This window comes from Oryx dammah, unplaced genomic scaffold (genome assembly GCF_014754425.2).
Source record: "Oryx dammah isolate SB20612 unplaced genomic scaffold, SCBI_Odam_1.1 HiC_scaffold_2, whole genome shotgun sequence".
Classification (NCBI taxonomy): domain Eukaryota; kingdom Metazoa; phylum Chordata; class Mammalia; order Artiodactyla; family Bovidae; genus Oryx; species Oryx dammah.
This window is the reverse complement of record NW_024070186.1, coordinates 24,982,254-25,005,945: the sequence shown is the minus strand read 5'-3', so window position 1 is coordinate 25,005,945 and position 23,692 is coordinate 24,982,254. Positions and strand designations below refer to the sequence as shown.

The 23,692-nt window shown below is 39.6% G+C and overlaps 2 protein-coding genes across 5 annotated transcripts in view; both read right to left on the bottom strand.

The window, feature by feature from the left end:
• The window catches only part of NCK1 (NCK adaptor protein 1), a 77,454-nt gene extending 68,089 nt beyond the window's left edge, over positions 1 to 9,365 (bottom strand). Inside the window, exon 1 of one of the 4 annotated variants that reach the window (XM_040233190.1) lies at positions 9,218 to 9,365. The gene's annotated coding sequence lies outside the window, so the exon portion shown is untranslated. Of the gene's footprint in view, positions 1 to 8,943 lie in introns of all 4 variants that reach the window. The other 3 variants (XM_040233197.1, XM_040233206.1, XM_040233214.1) reach the window with 3 other exon arrangements.
• Positions 9,366 to 14,874: 5,509 nt separating this feature from the next.
• Positions 14,875 to 23,692, bottom strand: part of SLC35G2 (solute carrier family 35 member G2) — a 41,705-nt gene continuing 32,887 nt past the window's right edge. Inside the window, exon 2 of the mRNA XM_040233176.1 lies at positions 14,875 to 16,306. Coding sequence (XP_040089110.1) covers positions 15,053 to 16,288 — 1,236 coding nt within the window. The 5' untranslated portion in view covers positions 16,289 to 16,306 and the 3' untranslated portion in view covers positions 14,875 to 15,052. The remainder of the gene's footprint in view (positions 16,307 to 23,692) is intronic.

Genomic DNA, 23,692 nt, shown 5'->3' with positions numbered 1-23,692 from the left:
ATAACAATGCAAAAACAAGGAACATTTTGTTGGTAAATAGATAAACCAGTATTTTTTTCTGAATAGTACTTTGGCAACCATTATCAACACTTAAAACCTCTATATCTTTGAACCTTGGTATTTTACACCTAGAAATTGATCCTAAAGTTCTTAATGTGCACCAAACACTGCTTAGCAGTTAAGACATGAATTATCATGTAAGTTCAGTTCAGTTCAGTCGCTCAGTCGTGTCCAACTCTTTGTGACCCCATGGACTGAAGCACGCCAGGCCTTCCTGATCATCACCAACTCCCAGAGTTTACTCAAACTCATGTCCATTGAGTCAGTGATGCCATCCAACCATCTCATCCTCTGTCGTCCCCTTTTCCTCCTGCCTTCAATCTTTCCCAGCATCAGGGTCTTTTCCAATGAGTCAGTTCTTCACATCAGGTAGCCAAAGTATTGGAGTTTCATCTTCAGCATCAGTCCCTCCAATGAATAATCAGGACTGATATACTTTAGGATGGACTGGTTGGATCTCCTTGCGGTCCAAGGGACTCTCAAGAGTCTTCTCCAACACCACGGTTCAAAAGCATCAATTCTTAGGCACTCGGCTTTCTTTATAGTCCAACTCTCGCATCCATACATGAACACTGGAAAAACCATAGCTTTGACTAGAAAGACCTTTGTTGGCAAAGTAGTTTCTGGTTTTTAACATGCTGTCTAGGTTGGTCATAACTGTTCTTCCAAGGAGGAAACGTCTTTTAACTTCATAACTGCAATCATGATCTGCAGTGATTTTGGAGCCCAAAAAAATGAAGTCTGCCACTGTTTCCACGGTTTCTCCATCTATTTGCCGTGAAATGATGGGACCAGATGCCATGATCTTAGTTTTCTGAATGCTGAGTTTTAAGCCAACTTTATCATGTAAACTTTATAATAATCTTCTGAAGAATAAGCTTTAAAAAAGGCATATGCCCAAACAAATAGTGATGAAGTCTATCTAGTCATGAAGTCTACCTATACTGGAATTTAACTTGCCTGATTCTAGAATCTTTAAACTTATATATACTGACTCAGGGCCTCCCTGATAGCTCAGTTGGTAAAGAATCCACCTGCAAGGCAGGAGACCCTGGTTCAATTCCTGGGTCCGGAAGATCTGCTGGAGAAGGGATAGGCTACCTACTCCAGTATTCTGGAGCTTCCCTTGTGGCTCAGCTGGTAAAGAATCTGCCTGCAATGCAGGAGACCTGGGTTTGATCCACAGGTTGGGAAGATCCCCTGGAGAAGGGAAAGGCTACCCAGTCCAATATTTTGGCCTGGAGAATTCCGTGGACTATATATAGTCCATGGGGTCGCAAAGAGTCGGACATGAACAACTGAGTTCATACTGACTTAAAAGGATGTTTATAAAAGATAAGTTAGAAAACAAGATGTAGCATGGGATCCTATTTTTAAGTTAGCATGAGTTTATATATTCATAGAAACAACTCTGGAATATATAGATCAAAAAATAACACAGACTTCCCTAGTAGTCCAGTGGTTAAGATTCCATGCTCCCAGAGCAGGGGACATGGGTTTGATTCCTGATCAGGGAACTAAGACCCCACAGGCCACATGGTGCAGCCAAAAAAAGAAAAACACATCAACACTAAAGACAGTCGTCATTTAGCGGAAAGAAAAAGATCATTATACAGAAACCTGTGATGAGACTGCTCACACAATTAAGACTAAACAACTTAGTTTTTTGGCAGCTAGGACTTAAAGGATAAGACATTTATTTCCTGTAACAACATAATTCCTGTTTCTCCCATTCTGCCACAGGGCTTACATTAATTCTCTCATTTCTGACTGATATCAGGTGGAAAAATAGAAGCGCGCGTGCACACCCATATATACATATACTACTGCCTGGAACAGCTTCCTGTCTAGAGCCAATTTATTCTGCCAATTATGATTTACTGACTACAGAGAGAGCAGATGAAAGTGGCTCATTTAAAATATGACTTGGGCCTGTTCTTAATACAACTGTCACTCTGCCATTTTTCCAAGTATATGCACTCATGTTCTGCACTTAGGTGACAAGACAAAGAACAATGCATGCGTACACTCATTATGTGTTGTGATTTATTTCTTCAAAAACTTGTCTTTTTGAGATTTTAAAATAAAAATATCTCGTATCTCTGAATAGAGTATATCCTACCAATTCTTAGTCATAACTTCCATGTTATGCACTGGACTAAATTAAAACAAAGAGCTTCAGGAAGTTCCAAGGTTGTAAACTTAAGCCTGAGTAGGACTAAAAGTAGTTATAGTCCAGAAGCTTTATTAAAGGAAATCAGAACCATTACAACAAGAACAAGGTACACACTTTTCCTGTAAAGGGCTAAATAGCAAACGTTTTAGTCTTTATGGGTCACGCATAGTCTCTATTACATATTATTCTCTTTTTTACAACCCTTTAAAAATGTAGTATCATTCAGACTGGTTGGCTTCCCCACTCTCACCAGAAATAAAGACTGGCATGTACTCTTGCCTGGAAAATCCCATGGACGGAGGAGCCTGGTGGGCTGCAGTCCATGGGGTCTCGAAGAGTCGGACACAACTGAGTGACTTCACTTACACTTTTCAATTTCATGCCCTGGAGAAGGAAATGGCAACCCACTCCAGTGTTCTTGCCTGGAGAATCCCAGGGATGGGGGAGCCTGATGGGCTGCCGTCTATGGGGTCGCACAGAGTCGGGCACGACTAAAGCGACTTAGCAGCAGCAGCAGCAGCAGCATACCTTACCAAAAGTAGAGGGGTGGGAAATCCAACCCCTCACACCAAAAAAAACTGGCAGCCAAACTTTCAGCCCTCAAGCAGATTTGCATTTTCCTTCACGAACCTGACCCAAGAGGAAAACACCTCCTGGACATCAATCAGGGTTTTCTTTAAAAAATGGCTCACTTAGGCCACTATGAAGTCTTTAAGTTTCCATCAATTCAGACTTTCACTCTCTAGATAACATCCAAGGTTTACTGACACTTAAGTAAGCCTCCAACAGAAAAGTTGGAGACCAATTTAGAAGAGGCTGTAAAAAGAAAAAAAAGGTTTTTTTTTAAATTATATTCAGAAATTAAAGACAAGGCATCCATGACACAAACACAAGATGTGCTCTACAAAAGAGAAATTTTAAGAGAAAAACAACTCTTGGAAAATCAGAATCTTCACAACAAAAAAAGGAAAATTCAACACCAGGCTTAGGAAATAAAGTTAACAAAGACTCCCAGATAAAACAGAGCAAAAAGACTAGGTGAAAAGCAAAAGAAAACGGAAGTATTAGAGGACTAGTCTAAGAGATCCAAAGAAATAACAGAAGTTTCATAGAGAGAGGAGATGCAAGCAGGAGAAGAGGAAACCATTGTTATGAACTGAATTGTGTCCTGTCAAAATTTGTATGTTGAAGCCCTAGCCCCCAACGTGACTGTATTTGGAAATAGGACCTTTAGAAGGTAGCTATGGTTAAAAGAGGTCATAAGGGTGGGGCCCTAATCCAACAGGATTGGTATCCTCCCAAGAGGAGGAAAGATACAGCTCTTTCCGCAGAAGGCCCTGTAAGGACACAGTGAAAAGGCAGCTGTCTACAAACCAAGAAGCAAACTCATCAGAAACCAATCCCAACGGCACCTTGATCTTGGACTTCCAGCCTCCAGAACTGTGAGAAAATTAGTACCTGTTATCTAAAACACACAGTCTGTGGTATTTTGTTATGGCAGTCCTAGGCAATTAATCTAACCATCAATTAAGAAATTAAAGAAAAATTACCAGAACTGATGAACATAATTTGGTAGATTTGGAGGGCACAATGAATAACATCTAGGGAAACACACAAAACTAAATGTATTTCATGAGAGTATGCCAAGTCACAGTCTCATGAAATTAAAAAAATTCCAAAATGGCCAAAAGCATTAGGATCAGGAATCAGAATGTCTTCAAAATTCCTAAAACAGTTACAAACTAGAAAACAATGGATAGATGCCTTCAGAATTTCTAAGGAAAATTATTTCCAACCTACAATACATTACTCAATCAACCAAATCAGTGGGAAGACCTACATAAATAAATAAAGGAGGGGTTATTAATACAGATCTCAACTTTTCACAGGAATCTACTGTGCAATATAACCCATCAAAATGAGGGGGGGGTCAAACCAATAAAAAAAATTATGATTCACAGAAAATAAGAAATTTAAGGCAAAGGGAATAGTTTTATGGTAATGGGGGAAATCCCTGTTTTAGATAACAGGTAGACCAGCTAAAGAACTAGTTTGATCAAGTCAAAAACTGGTAGACAAATCAGAGCAATTCTACTCACACACACACACACACACTCAAAAGAAATAAGGGTGTATGTCCACTAAAAGAGTTGTAAGTAAAAGTTCACAGCTGCTTTATTCACAACTGCTTTAAAAAATGTAAATAAATATTCATTAATGGTGATTTTTTTTTGCATATCTATTCATCCAACAAAATTCAGTCATCAATGAATAAGACCAACTACTTCTGCACCCAGCATCATGGGTGAATCCACAAAGTTAAGTAAAAGCAGCCACAAAAGAGTATATACAGTATGGTTCCATAAGTTCAAGAACAGGTAAAAATAATCTATGGTAATACAGGTGAAAATGGTGATTACTTTGGGAGGCAAGAGGCACAGATTGGGAGGAAGCATGAGAGAGCCTTCTGGAGCACTGGGAAAGTTCTATACTTTGACCTGGGTGATGGTAATACGATGCCTACAAATGGAAAAATTCATTATGGATACACTGAAATTTGGGCACCTAACAATTTAAAAATATATAACAATACTGTCTCTAAACAAGTTTTTGAAGAAATCAGTGGACTTTTCAATTGGATCCCACAACAAGGACTAATCAAAAGGAAAATTTTCTAAGGCCTTATACACAAAGATCTTTATTTCAAAGTTATTTATAATAGGAAAAAAAAAAAAAACTAGGAATAACACTTAAAAAACGAGTGCCATGCAAACTCTGGATTTCTCTAGCATAGGAGAGAAATAATTATTTGATGAGTTTTTATTACTAGCAGCCAAACTTAATACTTATTACCCTAAGGAAGCCATCTGCCAGACGGGTTCACAGGCTACAAGGCAAAAAGGAGTTTGGTTACTCAAGGCCCAAAGAGCAGCCTAAAGGAAAAAGATAATGACAAGAGATGCAGATAGAAGCTGGCAAAAGCTAAATTATGGAAAGTTTTACACAGCTTACTAAGAACATGTTAAAAAAAAAAAATGAGGGCGGGGGGGGCCGCCCCACTGACCCCCCATGCAGCAAATTGAGAGGTGGTACAGAAGGTATTCTAAATGTACCTAAAAATAATGTTACTTAAAAACATACTGTATCTGGAAATGATCAAGCATTTCCAAAAACTTTTCCAATGCATTAATAAAATGTTTTCATAATATACCTGGAATAGGCATAAAGTACAAGGAATACTAAATCCTTTGTTATATTTATTATCTGAACTGATCTAAGTGCAACATGATTTTGAAGCATATACTGAGACTTTTGGAAGACTGCTTCACCAAGGGAAAAAAAAAAAAAACCTTCTTAGATGCATTCATTTTTTTAAAAGATTTCCCCAAGGCATACTCTCATTGCTTTATTCAACTGGTCTGTTTGAACAGAAATTACTCATAGCACACTTATCCAATTTAGCACTCCTTAAGTACAATTTCAGGAATAAAGAACAAGAGAATCAGTGTTTCAACAGTTTATTTTAGCAGATAATTTATTTAAACAAATAAAAATAAGCCATTCACAAACAACCAAAAAAATAAAACAAAAATAGCTTCTAATTTGTTTCAGGCCCAAAATGTCAAGCATAACCTCCTGAGATACTTCACCTAATTTTTCTGTGCTACTTGTCTTGTTACATAAATATTAAGAAAAATACCAAGGAAACTCTGTGCTGCTGGTTTTAACAGAAACTTTATAGAGTTGGGGTGGGGGCAGGGGGCAGAGTGTGAAGAACATACAAAAGCTCTCCAACTTTCCAAGTGGAACAAATGATTTTCAGAATGTTCTGCTCAATAAACAAATTGCTCAACAATCTGGTTCTTGACAGAACAAAATGAAAAAATTAGCGAAAGTGTTCCTGTTCTATCAAAAACAGCGTTTAGTTAGATCAGTAAACTCAGATGCCTTACAAGTAATACATCGTTCACGTTTACTTTCAAGGTTCCCAAAGAGTTTCTCTTTTTCAAGAGATTCAAACTAAAATCCAACAGTAAAATGTGTAAGAGATTCATTTTTAATGGGTCATAGGACTCAACAGTGGACACACCAATATTTTAGCTGTTAATATACCCAACAAGCTAGAGAAAGACTTCCTGTAGACTTTAAATCACTGTTTCAATGATTCAAACAATTCAGGTCATAAAGGTTCCCCTCCCCTCATACAGAGGTTCTGAATCTAATTAATACACAAAATGCAAAGCAATGCGAAGCAAACAATAAAAAACAACACTGCAAGAGATGAAAAGACGTATAGTTTCATAAGAATACACACATAAATTTTTTTTAATATACAGAACTTGAGGTAGGAAATCAAGTAGGAAATTAAGGTATATATAAGTCAGCTCTGCCAGGGTCACTAGGTGAATTTCAGTGAACCTAGTCTGTATGGATTACATTTTCCCTATGTATAAAATGGAAGGATGGATTCAACATTCCCACAATATTGTTCCATAGTATTATAATACAAGTCCACATATTAAAAACCAAAGAAATGATAAAACAGCAAGGGCTGTGGGTTCAAAGGAAAGCAACAACACAGAAACAGAAAGATCTAGAAGGCTGTGCGGAAGGACCAAATGTGAAATGTCAACAAAATCTGACTTTACTTGCCACTTAATTTAAGGAGGGAAATTTCTTTTAAAAAATACTAGCAATAAACAGGCAAAGTGTCAACAGACATGAAGGCAGAAAAATACACAATCTAGATGAGAACAAGAGATTGGTTTGTGTTAGGATGGACAGCTCCTATAGAGAATTACTGTTATCATTAGAAAAAAACAGGTTTTGAGCAGACTGTTAGAAGGCTGGGAATTCTGAACTATACTCTAAATAACAGGGAACTAATGCTGGTTTAACAGTGAGGGCGGTGGAAGCACTATTTTAGAACAAGGCAGAAGCCAGAACATACTAAGCAGGGAGAAAAGAGGCAGAAAATCCGGTTAAAAGCTACTGGGGGGAAAAAAGAAAACGAGTGGTTAGACCAGATATCCGAAAGAAATTTCAGAAAATGGCTGACAAAAATTGGGCAATGTTATGTGGTGAGAGGAAGTCTTAAGATAAAACCAGGGCTTATGCCTGGGTAGTTTAAGGCATAATAAACATCACCAAAACAAAGTCAGCATATGGAATCAGTTTTGAAGGAAGACTATAAATTCTATCTTTCAAATAAAGTGAGGAACATCCAGACAGAATTGTTGCCTTATTAAATAATCTTTAAATGTCATTTTTGGCCCTGTCAGTTGTCTTCCTAAAACAGCACAGCAAAGTATTGACAGAGAATTTGTTAAATGCTTAGTGATTTCAATAGTTTCCTCCAATTCTACTTATTGACTAAATAAGAAAATCATTTAGTCTTCTGGTGTAGGCAGAAAAATATCTGGTATTTTTCCATATTACAAAGGTAAATAAATTGTAAAAATTGTTAAAACTATAAAAGAATAAAATAGACAGGATATGGATTTATCAAGTCTTCCTGACAAGTGATTTATAATATTTGCATCAGATCTACCTTGAGGTTTGGCAGGGAAGTTCTCAAAGGTGCAAAAATCCAGTGGCCTAAAATATATTTCAATATCTAAAAAAATGTACCATGTTATGTTTCAAGTTTTATTTTCAAGGACCTGAAAGCACTAGTAAAATCTAGACTAAATATTTAGAAAAACAGAACAAACAAGTTTAAAATTTAATATATGAACAAGCACAGCTGAGAAATCTTGAACATTCTGCAAACTGTTCACAATTTTCCAAAGAAGAAAATGGTAAAGTTTGCATTGAAAATGAAATAAAACTATTAATCAACCAAAGCATAGATCTCGAGTTTCTATCAAACTATTAGGGATACCTATTTAAGAACTGAACATTACTGACAATTACCAGACAAACAGAACCTTCTTCTTGGATAATTCCCCATTTACTCTGTAAACTCCCTGAAGGTTGAGACACAGCACTTTCCATCTGCTTAATAAACTGTATGGCTGGTCTTTCTTACATTTACCAAAGTAAGATTTTTAAAAATGAATACCTCTTGCAACACTTACTCGTCCTGACTGGACAGAGAGCTTTTTTTGCTCACCACCCAAGATGGGGATAGAAATTTCTTCTTCAACTCATCCTTTCCTAACTCCCCTGGTTTCTTGCCAAAGTTAACGGGTAGAATTATTTTTAAGTGACTAGTTCATTAGTTTAACACTAAACTGGGCGTCTATAAAGTAAGGGTTCTCAGTCCCGCACAAAATTCAGCTTCCCGAGCTTCTAATAGCAAACTTTTATGGACATACATAAGAAAGGTTACAAACCAACTACCAAGATACATTTTCTCCCCCGGATATATTACAACTCAAGTCAAAAGCTTACAGCCCAAGTAACTCACGTACGAATCCATGATATTAAAATAACCCAGATTTCCCAACGAGGGAAACGACAGGGGGCTGGGTGGGGGGAGGGGCGGGAGGCGCATCCCGAGGATGTCCATCCTCCGCACCCGGAACGGCTCCCCCTGACTCCTAGAGGTAAGCGCCCCCCTCCACCACCACCGCGGCCCTACCTCCGCGGCCTCGGAATGCGCCTCAAAGCCGTCAGGACTTTGAGAGGTAAAGAAAAGGAGACGGGTGCACGCCACACACTCGACCTCCCAGCCTCCGGGGGCGGCCGGCTGCAGCGCTCACCCGGACCCGACGCTCCAGGGAGGGACAGGAAGGTCGTAGGGCTGCGCCGCCCAGGGCAGTGGCCGGAGGGTCGCACGAAGCCGCGAGGCAAAAAGCCCAGGCCCGACCAAGCGGCCTCCCCGCCCCCTCCGGCTTAGCTCCGAGCCGGCAGACGGCGCCCCGGGAGCTAACTTCAGCAGGGAAGAGGAAGCACCGCGGCAAGTAACGGGCTATGTAGATTCCCCGGACGAGAAAAGGCTGTCTGTGCGTCTGCCTGCCGGCAGGACCGTCTCACCTCCCCTCTGCCGAGCCCGGGCGGCGCCAGCTCACTTGAGGAGGGCAGGGACGCCGCCACGGCCGCCGCGATGGCCGTTACGGCACGAGGCCTCCGCTCTGCCGCCGCGTAGCTCTGGGGAGAGGGGCGGGGCGCGCGCGGCGGGAGGGCGGGGCTGCAGCGCCGACTGGTCGCGAGGCCCTGGGCGGACCCGCGCGGACAGGAAACCCCCCTCCCTGCCCAATCTAATAGGTTCAGTCTTCCCCTTCCCTCCTATCACTGACGCGAGGGCGGTCTTCGCCGCTCTGGGATTGGGCGAGCCCGCCTGTCAATCAATTGCTGTGCTAGGTGTCGAGCTGAGGCTGCTCGGTGGAGAGGGAGTGAGAGAGACAGGAGCGCCCTGCCAGTTTCTGGGTTTTGTTGCTTCTGTGTCTCTGGCTGATTATTCTGGGGCCTTCCTTCTCAGCGCCACAGGAGATTCCACAGCAAAACTGACTGCTTTCCGAGTTAAGCCCCGACTGCTCTGGGAGCTTCCTTCTGGTTTCTGCCCCTGAAGAAGGTCTTACCAGCGGAAAGTTCTTAGGGACGGCAGCGAAAATGAAAAGCAAACAAAAAGGCCTGAACATAGAGTCCTGAGAGAAAAATGTAAGACGTGTCCTTAACTTGAACCGCAAACCAAAATAAGCTGAGTCTGAGGGCCTTCGAAGCGCCCTGGTGCGTGGATAGCTTCCATTCTTGGTTGCCGTAGCCTTGCTGTGAGGACAGTGACTTTCGGTGACAGGTCTGTTCTTTCTTAGCGGCCCTGCCCCAGACACCTGCCATCAGTAAGTTGGTTCTCCCCACGCCGGAGCTTCAAACCCCATCACCTGCCTTTTCCTCCCCAGCCATCTCTGTGGCTCTGCTTAGGCGTTTGCCGCCCAGGGAAGCCTGGTAAGTGCACAGGTGTTTTCCCCATCTAGCTGCTGAAAGAGCCAGACTTTTTGCGACTCCATGGGTCTGAAGCCCACCAGGCTCCTCTCTCCATGGAATTTGCCAGGCAAGAATCCTGGAGCTTTTTGCCATTTCCTAGGGATACAACCAGCGTCTCCTGCACTGGCAAGGGGATTCTTTACCATATGGGAAGACCTCCCTACCCCTACCTGGATTGTAAACTCAAATCAGGAATCATGTCAGTCAGTACTGTTTTTCCCCAGTACCTAGCACATGGTAGTGTTAGGCACTTAGTCCTGTCTGACGCTTTGCGACCCCATGGACTGTAACACATGGAATTGTCCAGGCAAGAATACTGAGTGAGTTGCCATTTCCTTCTCCAGGGGATCTTGGACCCAGGGATCGAACCGAGGTCTCCCACTTTGCAAGCAGATTCTAGCGCATGGTAGATCGTCAGTAAATATTGTTTAAGGCATTAGTACAGCTTCAATCCCCAATTTCATTCATTTACGCTTTTCTGTATTTAACTTCAGAATTATTCATTTGGATCCTAATAGAGGAATATGGTTCACTTGCCATATATAGGATCACACGGTCAAGCATAAATCACCTGTGGCCCCTTCCTGGCCTCAAGTTGAGAGGGCAATTGGACCAGGAAAATCTGGGCAGCAACTCCATCTATATCCTGTAATTAGGATCTAAAGTTAATAATGTAAGTGGATTTTGGATTTATTCTAAGGATCTAAATACCTTTGTATATTTTATCATGGCTGCTATGGACTGAATTGTGTCCCCTCTCAAAATTCCTGTGTTGATGCTCTAACCCCACAATGTGACTGTATTTGGAGACAAGGCCTTTCAGAGATAATTTAGGTTAACTGAGGTGATAAGAGTGGGGCCCTAATCCTATAGAATTAGTGTCCTCTATAAGAAGTGACTGCAGAGACATAGACACTATCTTGCTGTCTGTCCTCACAACTAGAAGACACAGTGAGAAAGCAGCCATGTGCAAACCAGGAAGAGAGTGTTCACCAGAAACTAACCCTGCCGGCATCCAGACGTGGGACTTCCAATCTCCAAAACCATGAGAAGTTTAATTATTGTTGTTTAAGCCACCCAGTCTATGACATTTTGTTACAGCAGCCCACACTATTGTTATAGCTCTAACACAATAGTTTTATTTGTTGATACATCTTATAAAGTTTATGGATTGAGATATTTCATTCATTTTTGAAGCTGTATAAACCCATTGTCCAAAGGTTGAAACTATTTCTCCAAAATAGTTTCACACAACAAACCGTTAGGTACACCTGGCTCATAACAAACTTAGCTACACCTGGCTCAGTTCAGCTTTAGTTTTTTAACATGTGATGGGATTAGGGGAATGTGAATACAAATATAACAGGTAAAATAGTCCTTGCTATCAGGTAGCTTAGACCACTTCCATAAATGAGGAAAATAAACCCAGAAAAAAAATATGCTGAGGTCATTTAATTTTAGATTTTATTTTGTAAGGGATTATGTATTTTGAATGGGTCAATGATCTGAACAGACTGTGAGATTTTGATCCAGATCTCTTAACTACTACTGTGTGCCATCTGTTTAAGTAATAGAAGAAATAAGGGAGAGAATTTTTTCATAAAAGGATTTTAGTTTCCTGTAAATACGTATTTTCTTTTTAACTTTTCTTTAAATGTTCCCTCATCACCCTATTCTTACCAGGAACTCAAGAAAGAAAGAAAGAAAAACTCAAAAAATACAAGAGAAAGAGAAGGAATTGAAGAATAAAAATAAGGAAACAGAAATGAGAGGAAAGCATTGGGATAGATAGACAGGAAGTCATGTATGGAATTGCTCAATAGTATACTTAGACGTATGGAGCCCATGTTTGTAAGGGGTGGGTGTTGTCCCAGAGACCTTTCACACTGTCTCCCCAACTTCCAAATAGAAACATGTGCTTGACTTCTTCTTCCTCTCTTTTAGCAGAACTCAAACCAAAAATGGGAATCAACCCTGCTAATTACTTCTGAGTGGACTAGCCAGAATCAGGCAACAATATTTAGGTCAAAACTTATGACCTATGGACTAGAAATGGGGTTTCAGATACAGGTAGTTAATCAATCTAGGATAAGAACATATAGGTAGTTCACTTCATTCATCCCAGAGGAAAGAATTTGGGAAGACAAGGAAAGGTAAAATGAGCCTCCGTGTCTCAAGACCTTTCCCAGGAAACTATTGAGGACTTGTAGTTAGAAATGATTAGAGAGAATGATCTAGTTTAATATCACTGTAAGGACTACATAGGACAAAACAAACAAAAACAAAATCCTACCTACTAAATCAGTAAGAAGTCACTAATCACAGGCTTGACTGTGAAGTGTAGAGATTAGTGAACCCTGGTAGCTAAATTCACTTTCTGGGTTGAGTATTATTACTCTTTTATGGGAATTAATTAAACAAAAATTTATTGAGTTCAATCTGTGTTAAGCACTACAATACATACCAGAGATTTAAAAATCAGTCTTAAAGGAGCTCCATCCAATGTCAGAGAATGAAATTTAAACTGATACTTATTATTTGTATAGTAAATACAGCAATAGATGTCTACAGGGAGACATTAGGCCACAATGCGAGGGGAGGTGTGTGTGTGATCAGGCTAGTCAAGGTAAATAAGTAGGCAAAGAAGAGAAGGGCTTTTCACATAGAGGGGCCTCCATAAAAAATTTTTTTTTAGTTTTTTAAAAAAGGAAGTACACAACAGTAGAATATTGCTAGAGCAAAAGATGACAAAATGTAAGCAAGAGTGGGTTATGCAAGTTAAGGGCCTTTGTTTTTATACTACAGGCAATGAGAAGCCATCAAAGGGTTTTCTTAACAGCACTTTAAACTGTCATTCTGTTGCTTTCTGGCCTCCACTGTTTCTGATGAGAAGCTAGCTGTAATTCTTATCATTGTTTTTCTGTAGGTTAGGCTGCTTTTAAGATTTGTTTCTTTATCTTAGTTTATCAGCAGTTACACTATGTTTCTAGGTGTGGTTTTCTTTGTATTTATGCTCCTGGGGGGGTTCACTTATTTCCCTGGATGTGTGGATTGCTGGTTATTGTATCTTTTTATTGAATTCTTGCCAGCATTTCTTCAAGTATTTTTTTCTGCCTGTTCTCTCTTTCTCTGTGACTACACTTAAATTTATGCTAAATTTCTTACTCCTTAGTACAGGTCATTCCAAGATCTGTTCATTTTTTTTCAAATCTCTTTGTTTCTTTGCTTCAATTTGCATAATTTCTATTGAGAGCCAATAATTCCCAGAAAATCTGAATGTTAACATTTTCCCAAAAACACAAACACCCTACAAATGGCTGTGGGTTCCTTTGGGGTATTGTCCAAAGGCATGTTAGTCAAGAGAACAGAAATCAAAAGATATTACAACAGAGAACTTACCACTGAGTGTTGATGGACTGGAAAAGCAAAAAGGGAATGCTGAAGTAGCCCAGATGTGGTAACTACAGAGAGCAGCTATCACCTCTAACCTAGCGAGATACCAGCTGGCATAGGAAAATGTAGTTTGTAGAGTCTGAGCCATAGCATTACATAGGAAAGTTATGGATGAGTGTATCTGAAGTTAAGATAGCTCAATAACAATAACTTAACAACCAGTAACATATCAACATTTGTTTGTGCTAAATTAGTAAAAACTTCCCAGATTGGATCCAAACTAATGCTACCTTATGCAGTTTTACAGACTTTTAGCTCTTTTGAAAGGAGAAGGCAATGGCACCCCACTCCAGTACTCTTGTCTGGAAAATCCCATGGACAGAGGAGCCTGGAAGGCTGCAGTCAATGGGGTCGCTAAGAGTCAGACACAACTGAACGACTTCACTTTCACTTTTATGCATTGGAGAAGGAAATGGCAACCCACTGCAGTGTTCTTGCCTGGAGAATCCCAGGGGCGGGGGAGCCTGGTGGGCTGCCGTCTCTGGGGCCACACAGAGTCGGACACGACTGAAGCGCCTTAGCAGCAGCAGCAGCTCTTTTGAAAAGAATCCAGTACACGAAGTTGTCAGTTTTCTGCTGTACTATGATTATTGTTAGTGTCTTTTCCAGGAGTAAGGAGTACCTTTGCTGCAGCTCACACATGTACTTGCTACAAAATCATAAACAAGGGCAGGTTTGGAAGAGACCGGCATAACTGAGGATGAGTAGACCCTCCTGCAGCATTCAGTCTCACACCATATGGCACAAAATGGCATAGACTAAGTAGAGCTGGCAGGAATCCATGTTCTCCCTACCTCCATTTCCTATGCATTGCCTAATATGGCCAGGGCAAGGAGAAGACAGTTTCCTCTCCTAAGGTAGGATGACCACCATTGCCAATGAAAAACCAACTCCTTTTCCTTTGTTGCCTCTTTCTTGCCTCAACTCCAGCTACTTTACCCAGCCCAATCATCTCTAGTTCCCTAATGCAAACAGATGACAAAAACAGGGCTTGGTATTCACCATTTCATCTTACAGAGTTCTGAATATTGAAGGATTTTTGTTGAACACTTATACAACACTGGACATGAACATTTTTTCTAACTTCTTAATCTTTAGGACTGCTGAATTTCCACTGGAAAGGAGTCATTTCTTCAAGTCTTATGTTCTTTAGTGCTATAAATTGACATTCTCTACCACCTTTTATTATTTATAATAAATAATAATTTTATAATAAAAATTACCTTTTATTGTTAACAGCAAAGAGACCAGATTCATGATATTCCACATAATTTAATATTTAGAAGACTAGAATAAATTTTTCTACATCTGCATATATTAATTATATATAGCACTCTGTCAGTTATACAACACAAAAAAAACATTTATAGGTGAACATTAAAATGGCAGTGTACCTATTAGTAACTGAACACTAACAAGATAATAATCAAGTATTCATTTAATGGGAGAGTCTAGTATTTCCTGATAATCCTGCCTTCTTAAATTCCTCCAGTAAAGTTTATAGCCAGCAAGGACAAAAACACTAATCATAATGATTACCCCTCCAAAGACATCATAGACACTAGGAAATATATGCAACACTAGAAGCTGCAACACCATTGCTACCACGATCTCCAGATGTTGTACTGTGCTGACCAAAGCTGGGTGGAATTTGTCTAAGGCATAATAAACTCCCAAGAAGGCTGCAGTAGAACAAATGCATATAGCAATCAGATAACTCCAGGTTTCTCCATCTAATGGGATGATGGGTTCTTGAAGAACAAACATAGTAGATATTCCCCAGACTGTCCCAGTCCAACCAAATGTAAACAGTGCAGTCCACATGCTGATCTTCTCCTTAATGGATCTGTATACTATCATGGAAAGAGCAGTGGTCAGTCCAGCCATCACAGTCATAGTGTACCCAAAGGCTTCTTTCCAGGCATTTAACAAAGAATTATCTTCATCAACAATGTTGGGGATCATGACAAGACAAACACCTAAGATGCTGCAAACAACTGTAGCCATGTCAACATAAGCCATTTTCTCATCTACAAGTAAAAAAGCCAAAATGGCACTGAAGACGGTGGTTGTGGCTCTCCACATAGTGGTCCCATTGCTGGGAGGAACTATTGAAAATGATGTATAAGCACAGGTGATAGAGATGACATTGCATACACCGTAAAAGAAAAGTCGCAGTCTGTATCCACTTGGTCCAAAGGGCGCTTCCTGGTAGTAACACACAACTAACACAGAGAAGACCTGCAAAACAGAACGGATAAAAATCAGTTCTAGAGATGGAACTTTGGAACGATCGGAAACAAGCCTAGTGATAAGAGCTACACATCCATGAGCCAAAGCAGATCCAAACAGCACTATCCACATTTTTCTGGATTGAAAAATATTTTTTTCTGCAAAGCTTTGGAACTGTCCAATCTCATTGGTCACTGGGTCTTCTGTTGGAGGGCAGGTATCCATGGTTCCAAAGAAGGTTCTTCCTTTTCTTTTCATTTCACTGAGTAGGCCTTTCTTTGGATTTTCTTCCATAAAACTTCCATAGTCTTCATTGATTTCTTCATATCCACCATCCCCAGGCTGAGGATAATGAGACGTATATTTCACCATTACTGTGTTTGGATGTATTTTCACCCGTTTTTTAACTGGATATTTTTTGGAGGGAGAAGTATCCATTTCTCCAGGCAATCAAGTCTATTTAAGAAGGAAAAAAAGACAAATGTACATGTTCATCAGTTGAATTATCGCTTTAAATTCCATTATAATCTCATGCATCAATTCAATAATAGAAAGCAGAGGTTGTAACAGTTTTTTTTTCCTAAAGTAATAGGAAGAGATGATCTGACAATATGCCTTATCATTATACAAGCTCCAGTGAAACTGTCTACCCTTTTTTCACTCTCATCCTAAGTCAGCCCCAGTTTCTTATCATGATTATTCTTTGTCTCATTAAACTGTATTTCTTTAAATATAAATAACTGATTTTTTCCATTTTTTCATTCCTACCTCTCTATCAACCCAATAAGATAAACACAGAAAAATAAATAACAAGGTAGATCAAACCTTTCCTTCTGATTGTGTCCATTTGTCTATAAGTTATTAAGTCCAAATTCTTTTGTATAATCACTTCTGTATGATACCAAAACTAGTCTTATGAATTATCCATGATTTTTTAAACATTTATTCTAGATTCCCATACATCTTCAGATATATGGAATACTGAAAGTAGAAAATAAAATATTCTTTTTGATTTTGTGACATTCATGCACTGTTGCTATATACAACTTTTCTGATGAGCAACTGGGCAATAGGTTTAAGATACTAACTGAACTACCCTTCAATTGAGCAATATCACATCTAAGATTTTACCCTAAAGAGATGAACACAAGATGCTTTTTACCTTATGTGTTTTTTAAGAAAGGAAAAAAGAGTACATATTTATATTTGTTTATATAATATAAAAAGTACAACATAAAGGATTATGGAAACATACAAAGGAAACGAGTAATCATTGAGGTGGGGCAGGAAATAATAGAAAACATTTTGTATACTTTTTAATATATTATTTGAATCATGATAATTGTTGAAAATTTTTTTTTAAGTTCATCTGGTATTGAGAAAAGAGAGCACATAAAAAGGTTGGGAAAATGTATGAACAGGAGACTTCATTGTAGCACACCAGAATGACCCTCCTACTACACTATGAATCCGTTTAAAATAATAATGCTGATCTTTACTGATGTAGAAAGATGTCCATGTTGTATGAAGGATTTGCCATGGTGCTGGCATATAGTAAAATCTCAAAAAATATTAATAAATCCAGCTTCCTTTCACCTATAATTAACTCTTTTGAAACACTGGATGTCTTCTACAATGTTATTCTTTCTTTGAGACCAGTATTTGTTCATTCAGTTCTCTTTAGTTCTTTCCCCTCTCCCCAAGAACAATTTGCTATTTCCTTCCCAATGATTTCTTCCCCCCAAAACAAAAAAATTTAAAAAGGAAACCTTTTTATTTTTTGTCTTCATGACATATTTCCCTTGTTCATTGCCCAAAACTCATCAGTTCCAGGATCTTAAACCACGGTCCAGAAATCAAATCCCATTTTGTTTTTTAACACCATCTGGATAAACCAATTGTTCCTATTTATTTTTTTCTCTTCTAAATGACACTACCTGCAGTTGGAAGAATCATTTTAAAAACCACCACCTGTGCCTCCAAGCCCTTCAGTTCCTGGCCTGGATCTCCAACTCGCAGTCCTTCTTGCATAATGCTATTAAACTAATCTGGATGTTCTCTTTTTTCAACTTTTATCAGGATATTTCCACTTTGAATCATTACTTTAGCTTTAGTCACAAACTGAATTAACAATCTTGGTCTCCTAAATAGATTTTCTGTCCCTAAATTCCTCATTTATGTTTGAAATACCACCATCTTTGTAGTTCCCCAAGCTAGAAACCAAGGAACACTCAATTATTCTGCCATCATACTCCATTTGGTCATCAATTTTATTGTTTTTGTCTCTGAAATATTTCTCTGACTTTTCCTTTCTCCTCCAATTTATTTTACCCTTTGAATCTGGATCAGATTTTTGTGAATTCCCATCTAGCATATTGCAACAGCATCCTAACTAGTCCCCTTGAATCCTAGTCCTTCTTTTCTAAAATCTAACTATATTATGCTACTGTCACATTAATGTCTTTAAAAGATTCAAACAAAACAAAAAACTTCCCTCAAGCTTTCCCCATTCAAGAACATACACTATTTCCTACCAACTACCTCACTGAGTCTCAACTCCTCTGCCTGGCTCTCAAGATCCTGCCTAGCCTTGCCCCTATCAATACTTAGCTCCTTAACACAGAGACTTCACTCCAGTGTCCTCCCTGTCCTGACACCCCACATTACATGTTTCTCTTAAGTCTTTATTCCTACTAGTTTCCCCTCTGCTCCCACTTTATAAACTGTTCATCTTTTAAGAAGGCCCAGTCCAAATCCTGCCTTTTAGAAACAAGCCTTCCCTGACCACTCTAGTCACTTTTTTTTCTTCCTTATTTAATGTCTGCAATAGTTCTTCTAATTTTTGTAATCTCATCACTTTGTTATTTACTTGTCTCAACTCAGTGGAATTTTATCTGCAGTCATTGTACCCAAATTTGCTGTTAAATTGCCTTTCCTTGCTAGTCAGCAAGTATCTTAATGACATCTCATAACTTCCTATTTGCTTAAAATTGTTAAAATTGTGGTTTATATCCATCAAAGCTTTTCCCTTCCCACTGCAGCCAGATTTCTAGTCCCAGGAGCATGAACAGGGGAAGGACACATTCTGCTGTTTTACTCCTGAGAGAAAGGAGCTAGGCTCCAGCTTCTCCGGTGTATTGGCACAGGGAGGAAGGGAAAGGACACATATCTCAGACATTGGTTGCTGCTGTGTGATGGCTTTTGGATGTATAAACTTGGCTAGGCTGAACTACATTCCCAAGTTATTTAATCTAACACTAATCTATGTGCTGCTATGAAGGTTTTTGCAGATGTGACAGAAGTTCCTAATCAGTTCCTATTAACTTTAAGTTAATACAAGAAAGACTATCCTGGGTGAAGTGAAGTGAAAGTCACTTAGCTGTGTCTGACTCTTTGCAACCCCATGGACTGTAGCCCATCAGGCTCCTCTGTCCATAGGATTTCCCAGGCAAGAATACTGGAGTGGGTTAACCTCTGACCTAAACAAGTAAGCTCATTCAAAAAGAGATTAGGCTTTCCATGAGCTCAGAAATTGCAAACAGTTCATGCCATTAGGGTTCCAGGCTTCTCATGACCTTCCTTCCTTACTACCTGTGGACAAGAAGCTTTGGCCTGTTCTCATGGTTTCCAACCAGAGAAGGCAATGGCACCCCACTCCAGTACTCTTGCCTGGAAAATCCCATGGGCAGAGGAGCCTGGTAGGCTGCAGTCCATGGGGTCGGGAAGAGTTGGACACGACTGAGCGACTTCACTTTCACTTTTCACTCTCATGCATTGGAGAAGGAAATGGCAACCCACTCCAGTGTTCTTGCCTGGAGAATCCCAGGGATGGCGGAGCCTGGTAGGCTGCCGTCTATGGGGTCGCACAGAGTTGGACACGACTGAAGTGACTTAGCAGCAGCACATGGTTTCCAACATGCTCCTGATCTTTTCTTTCTGATTGCCTGCCCTACAGACCACAGACTTCATTATCCAGCCCTGACAATTACATTAGCCAATTTCTTATAATAAATATCCTACTGGTTCTGTGTCTCAGGTTGAACCATGACTCTAATACATGGTGAAATTCTGTCTTTGATTGTTGTCTTTGTTTCTGTACTAACTCTAAAAGGCCACTGATAGTCTCTAGGTTGTAGACATCCAAATGCAGGCTATCTTGCATCAATTATTTAGTCTCCCCAGTGCACAAATCCTTGATGTAGGCTGCTATGGGCCACAGGTTTTTGCTGTTTGGGTTCTCTTGCCTGTTGAAGTTCTCTTAGTGAGGCACCAACAGTATTCACTTGACCCCAGGAAAGTCATATATCCTTACCACTCCAGTGAGTATTATATCAGCTACTCACCACTCCCCCCTTCTCTCCAATCTTACTTCTCTTTGCTCAAGCAAGTAAAGAGCAAATTAAATGTTCTATCTAAGCAGACTTTCAGTTGGAGGAAGAAAGCACACCCAACTGTTGTAAATAATAATTTGGTAACTTTCACCCTCAGTAGATTTTAAAGGGGAATATCCCTCTCCCCTCCCCATTAGGAAAAAGCACAACACTGTTCTTGGACCAAGGACCCATAACAGATACGATTCCTTTGACAGATTGTGTTTTCCAAAGAGAGCCACCAATCTAGTATCTCCCATACTACATGTCTAGTTTTTTTAAAATGTGAGTTTGACATTATTAAATAGAGAAGTAGGGTCTATGCTCCTTCCCTTTAAAAGTAGCCCCACTTTTGTGACTATTTCACCAGTAGCATATGGAAGAAGTGACCTGTTGTAACTTCTGAGATTAAGTCATAAATATAACTATGCCTTTCTAGCTGCAACACTTGTGCTTGGAGCTCTGAGCTATCAGGTCAGTAGTCTGACTGCTCAGAAGCCACCATGCTATGAATAAGCTCAAATGAGCCATGTAAAGAAAGCACATGGAGAGGTCCTAAGACTGAACAGAGAGAAATTCCTGGTCAGCCCCCAGGTGCTCCAGCCCCTTGCTGTTCCAAGTCCAGCCACTCATCTGACTTTAAGTATATACGAGACCCTGAGTCAGAATTGCCCTTCCAAGGTATTTCCAAATTCCTGATCTTAGAAACTATGACAGATAGTAAAATGAGTGTTGTCATTTTAAGCCACTAAAGCTTTGGAGTGACTTGTTACCTGCAATAGATAGCTGGAACACCCTATTTCCTTTCCCAGGATTTTAAGGAATGGGAAGGAGGAATGGTCTTAATGATAGCTTAAAGGCCCCTTATATTTGGACCAAACTGATTTGTCCCTCGTTGTGAGATCCTGGATTCTAATTCTGAGGTAAGAGGAAAGTTTTTTGTTTTGTTTTCAAATAAGTACAGTTGATTCACAATCTGTTAGTTTCTGGTGTACAGCAAAATAATTTTATTATATATATGTATATACATATATATGCACATGTATATAACTGAATCACTTTGAGATATATATATATATGTATATATACATATATATGAATGAAGAAGAAAATTTTCAACATCCTGTTAGGCACAGATTAGTGTATTTAATCCTAGTCCAACTGCATATTTTAAAGTATTATTTCAACTGTGTCATCTTTTTCATTTCTGTCACTGGATTAGTTTATACCTGATATCTTCCAGGTATATCTCAACACCTTTAATATTATTTTGTATCCCACTAATGCAGAAGTCAGTCTTATACTAAAGGGATACATAAAGATTTTTTGGCTGCACCATTCATCATGTGAGATCTTCCCTTACCAGGGATCGAACCTATGCCCCCTGCATTGGGAGCATGGAACCTTAACAACTGGACCACCAGGGAAGTCTCAAGATCTTATTCATTCTCTCTAGTTTTCATTTAATTTCAGGCTCTGTGAGTATAATTTTTGAAGAGTATCTGGAATCCTGACTAGTACTTACATTTGTGCACATTTAAGTCATTCAACCTGTGAACATTTCAGTAAATAATGAGGTACCATGTCGCCAGCACCACTCTAGGCTCTATAAATAGAAAGATAAATAAAACTAGTGGAAGAGACAGCAAGCAATTCAAATTTAATATTCTTGAAAGTCAGTAATGCAAGTAACTACTTGAATACAGGAAAGGGCACATACAAAAGGCATCTAAACCCAAACACAGAGGATCTTTGCAGATTTCCAGGTGGAAAGGATGCCTGAACTAGGGCTTTAAGCATATGTAACCTATAAAGAAAAAAAGACAAGAAAGAGAAAAACCCAAAATTTTTTTCTAGAGATAAAAAATTTAGGAGTCAGAAATGCTGATTTTGAGTTCTAGCTCTGCCACCAAATAGAGCAATAATTATGTCTATTTTAAGATAAAGAGTTTTAGATGATAATTGTTGGGATCTTTCAACTCAACTCTTCAAAATCAGTTTGTCAGTTTAATGATTTCACATGTCTAGTGTTTTGATATCCCTCCCATGAGGGATCACCACGCAATTCAATGATCACAACTTTCTACTACCTGCTCTAAGTTATTCTGACCAATGTGCCAACTCAACTTCTCCTCCTTCTTTACAGAGATGAGGAATCTGAACTAATTTCCTGGCTCCAGGGGCCCTGACTTTATATGGGGATGTCCCCCTCCCAGGCAGAAATGTCCATTTCAGCTGTGTAAAGCAACTCCCTTGAGCAGAAGGAAGGTGAAACAACAGGACCAGAAGACTAGCCTCCCCAGCTACAAATGTATCAACTTGAAATGCTGAGCAGAACTGGATTAAAAGGATACATAGCTGGTGTCTGCTTGAACAATGGGCACAATTCAAGCCTGAAAGCAGTATTTGTATCCAAAAGAGGTCCTTTCCTATGCTACATCCCACACAGGCCCCAGATCACTTCTGTCCTAAAGCTGAAAATATTAACACTGCATCCCTATCATTTTAGTGGGACTCCTTACCCATAACCCTTATGGTGCCTAAGGCAAATGGCACTTGGTAATAAGAACTTCTTTCTTTAGTTACCAGTTCAGTTCAGTCGCTCAGTCGTGTCTGACTTTTTGCGACCCCATGAATCGCAGCACTCCAGGCCTCCCTGTCCATCACCAACTCGTCAGTGATGCCATCCAGCCATCTCATCTTCTGTTGTCCCCTTCTTCTCCTGCTCCCAATCCCTCCCAGCACCACTAACCCCTAAAATAGTAAAACGTCTTAGATATAAAGCTAGCTAGTGCAACTTGATTATAAGATAGTGATTTAAATGTAGGCATTGATGTGATATTTGACACTCATGAGGCAGACTGGCTTTGAACTAAATATTTATCAGAAACTGATTGGTTACTACCTTATACCTGAGAAGCCAAGTCCTGAGAAACCTTATTACCCTGGTACCCTTGGACAGTCTTGCCCCTGAATGAAAATAAAAAGACCATACCTAACTGGTCACCTGAAAGGGAAGACCCAACAACCATCTTTCCAGGATATTGTGAGACATCACGATATGCATAGGATCTGTGCTATTAAACATACCTTCTGAGACCTACTGAGAGAAGCCATTCTCCCTCCAAACTGATGAAAAAGGGTACCATATTCTGATGCTCCAAAGGCTGTGAGCATGAGTCTACCCATCCTTGTGCTGAACCCTGCCTAGCATAACCTTTAACAGCCCTCTTTGAATTCTCTCTCTTCTCCACTGCAACCCATGAGGATCAGAAGAATTAGAGGCATCATTTAAGTCTACTTGTATTTATTAATACTTTTTGAGTCTATATCTTTTTGTAAAGGCCTACTGTTTTAGTGGGAAAAGAACCTCCTTTTAAGCTCCAACCTCTGGAACTAGAAAATTAGTTCTTAAATAAACTAACAAAGTAGAATTTGAAAGACAAGAATGATAAGTGAGAAATAACAGTAG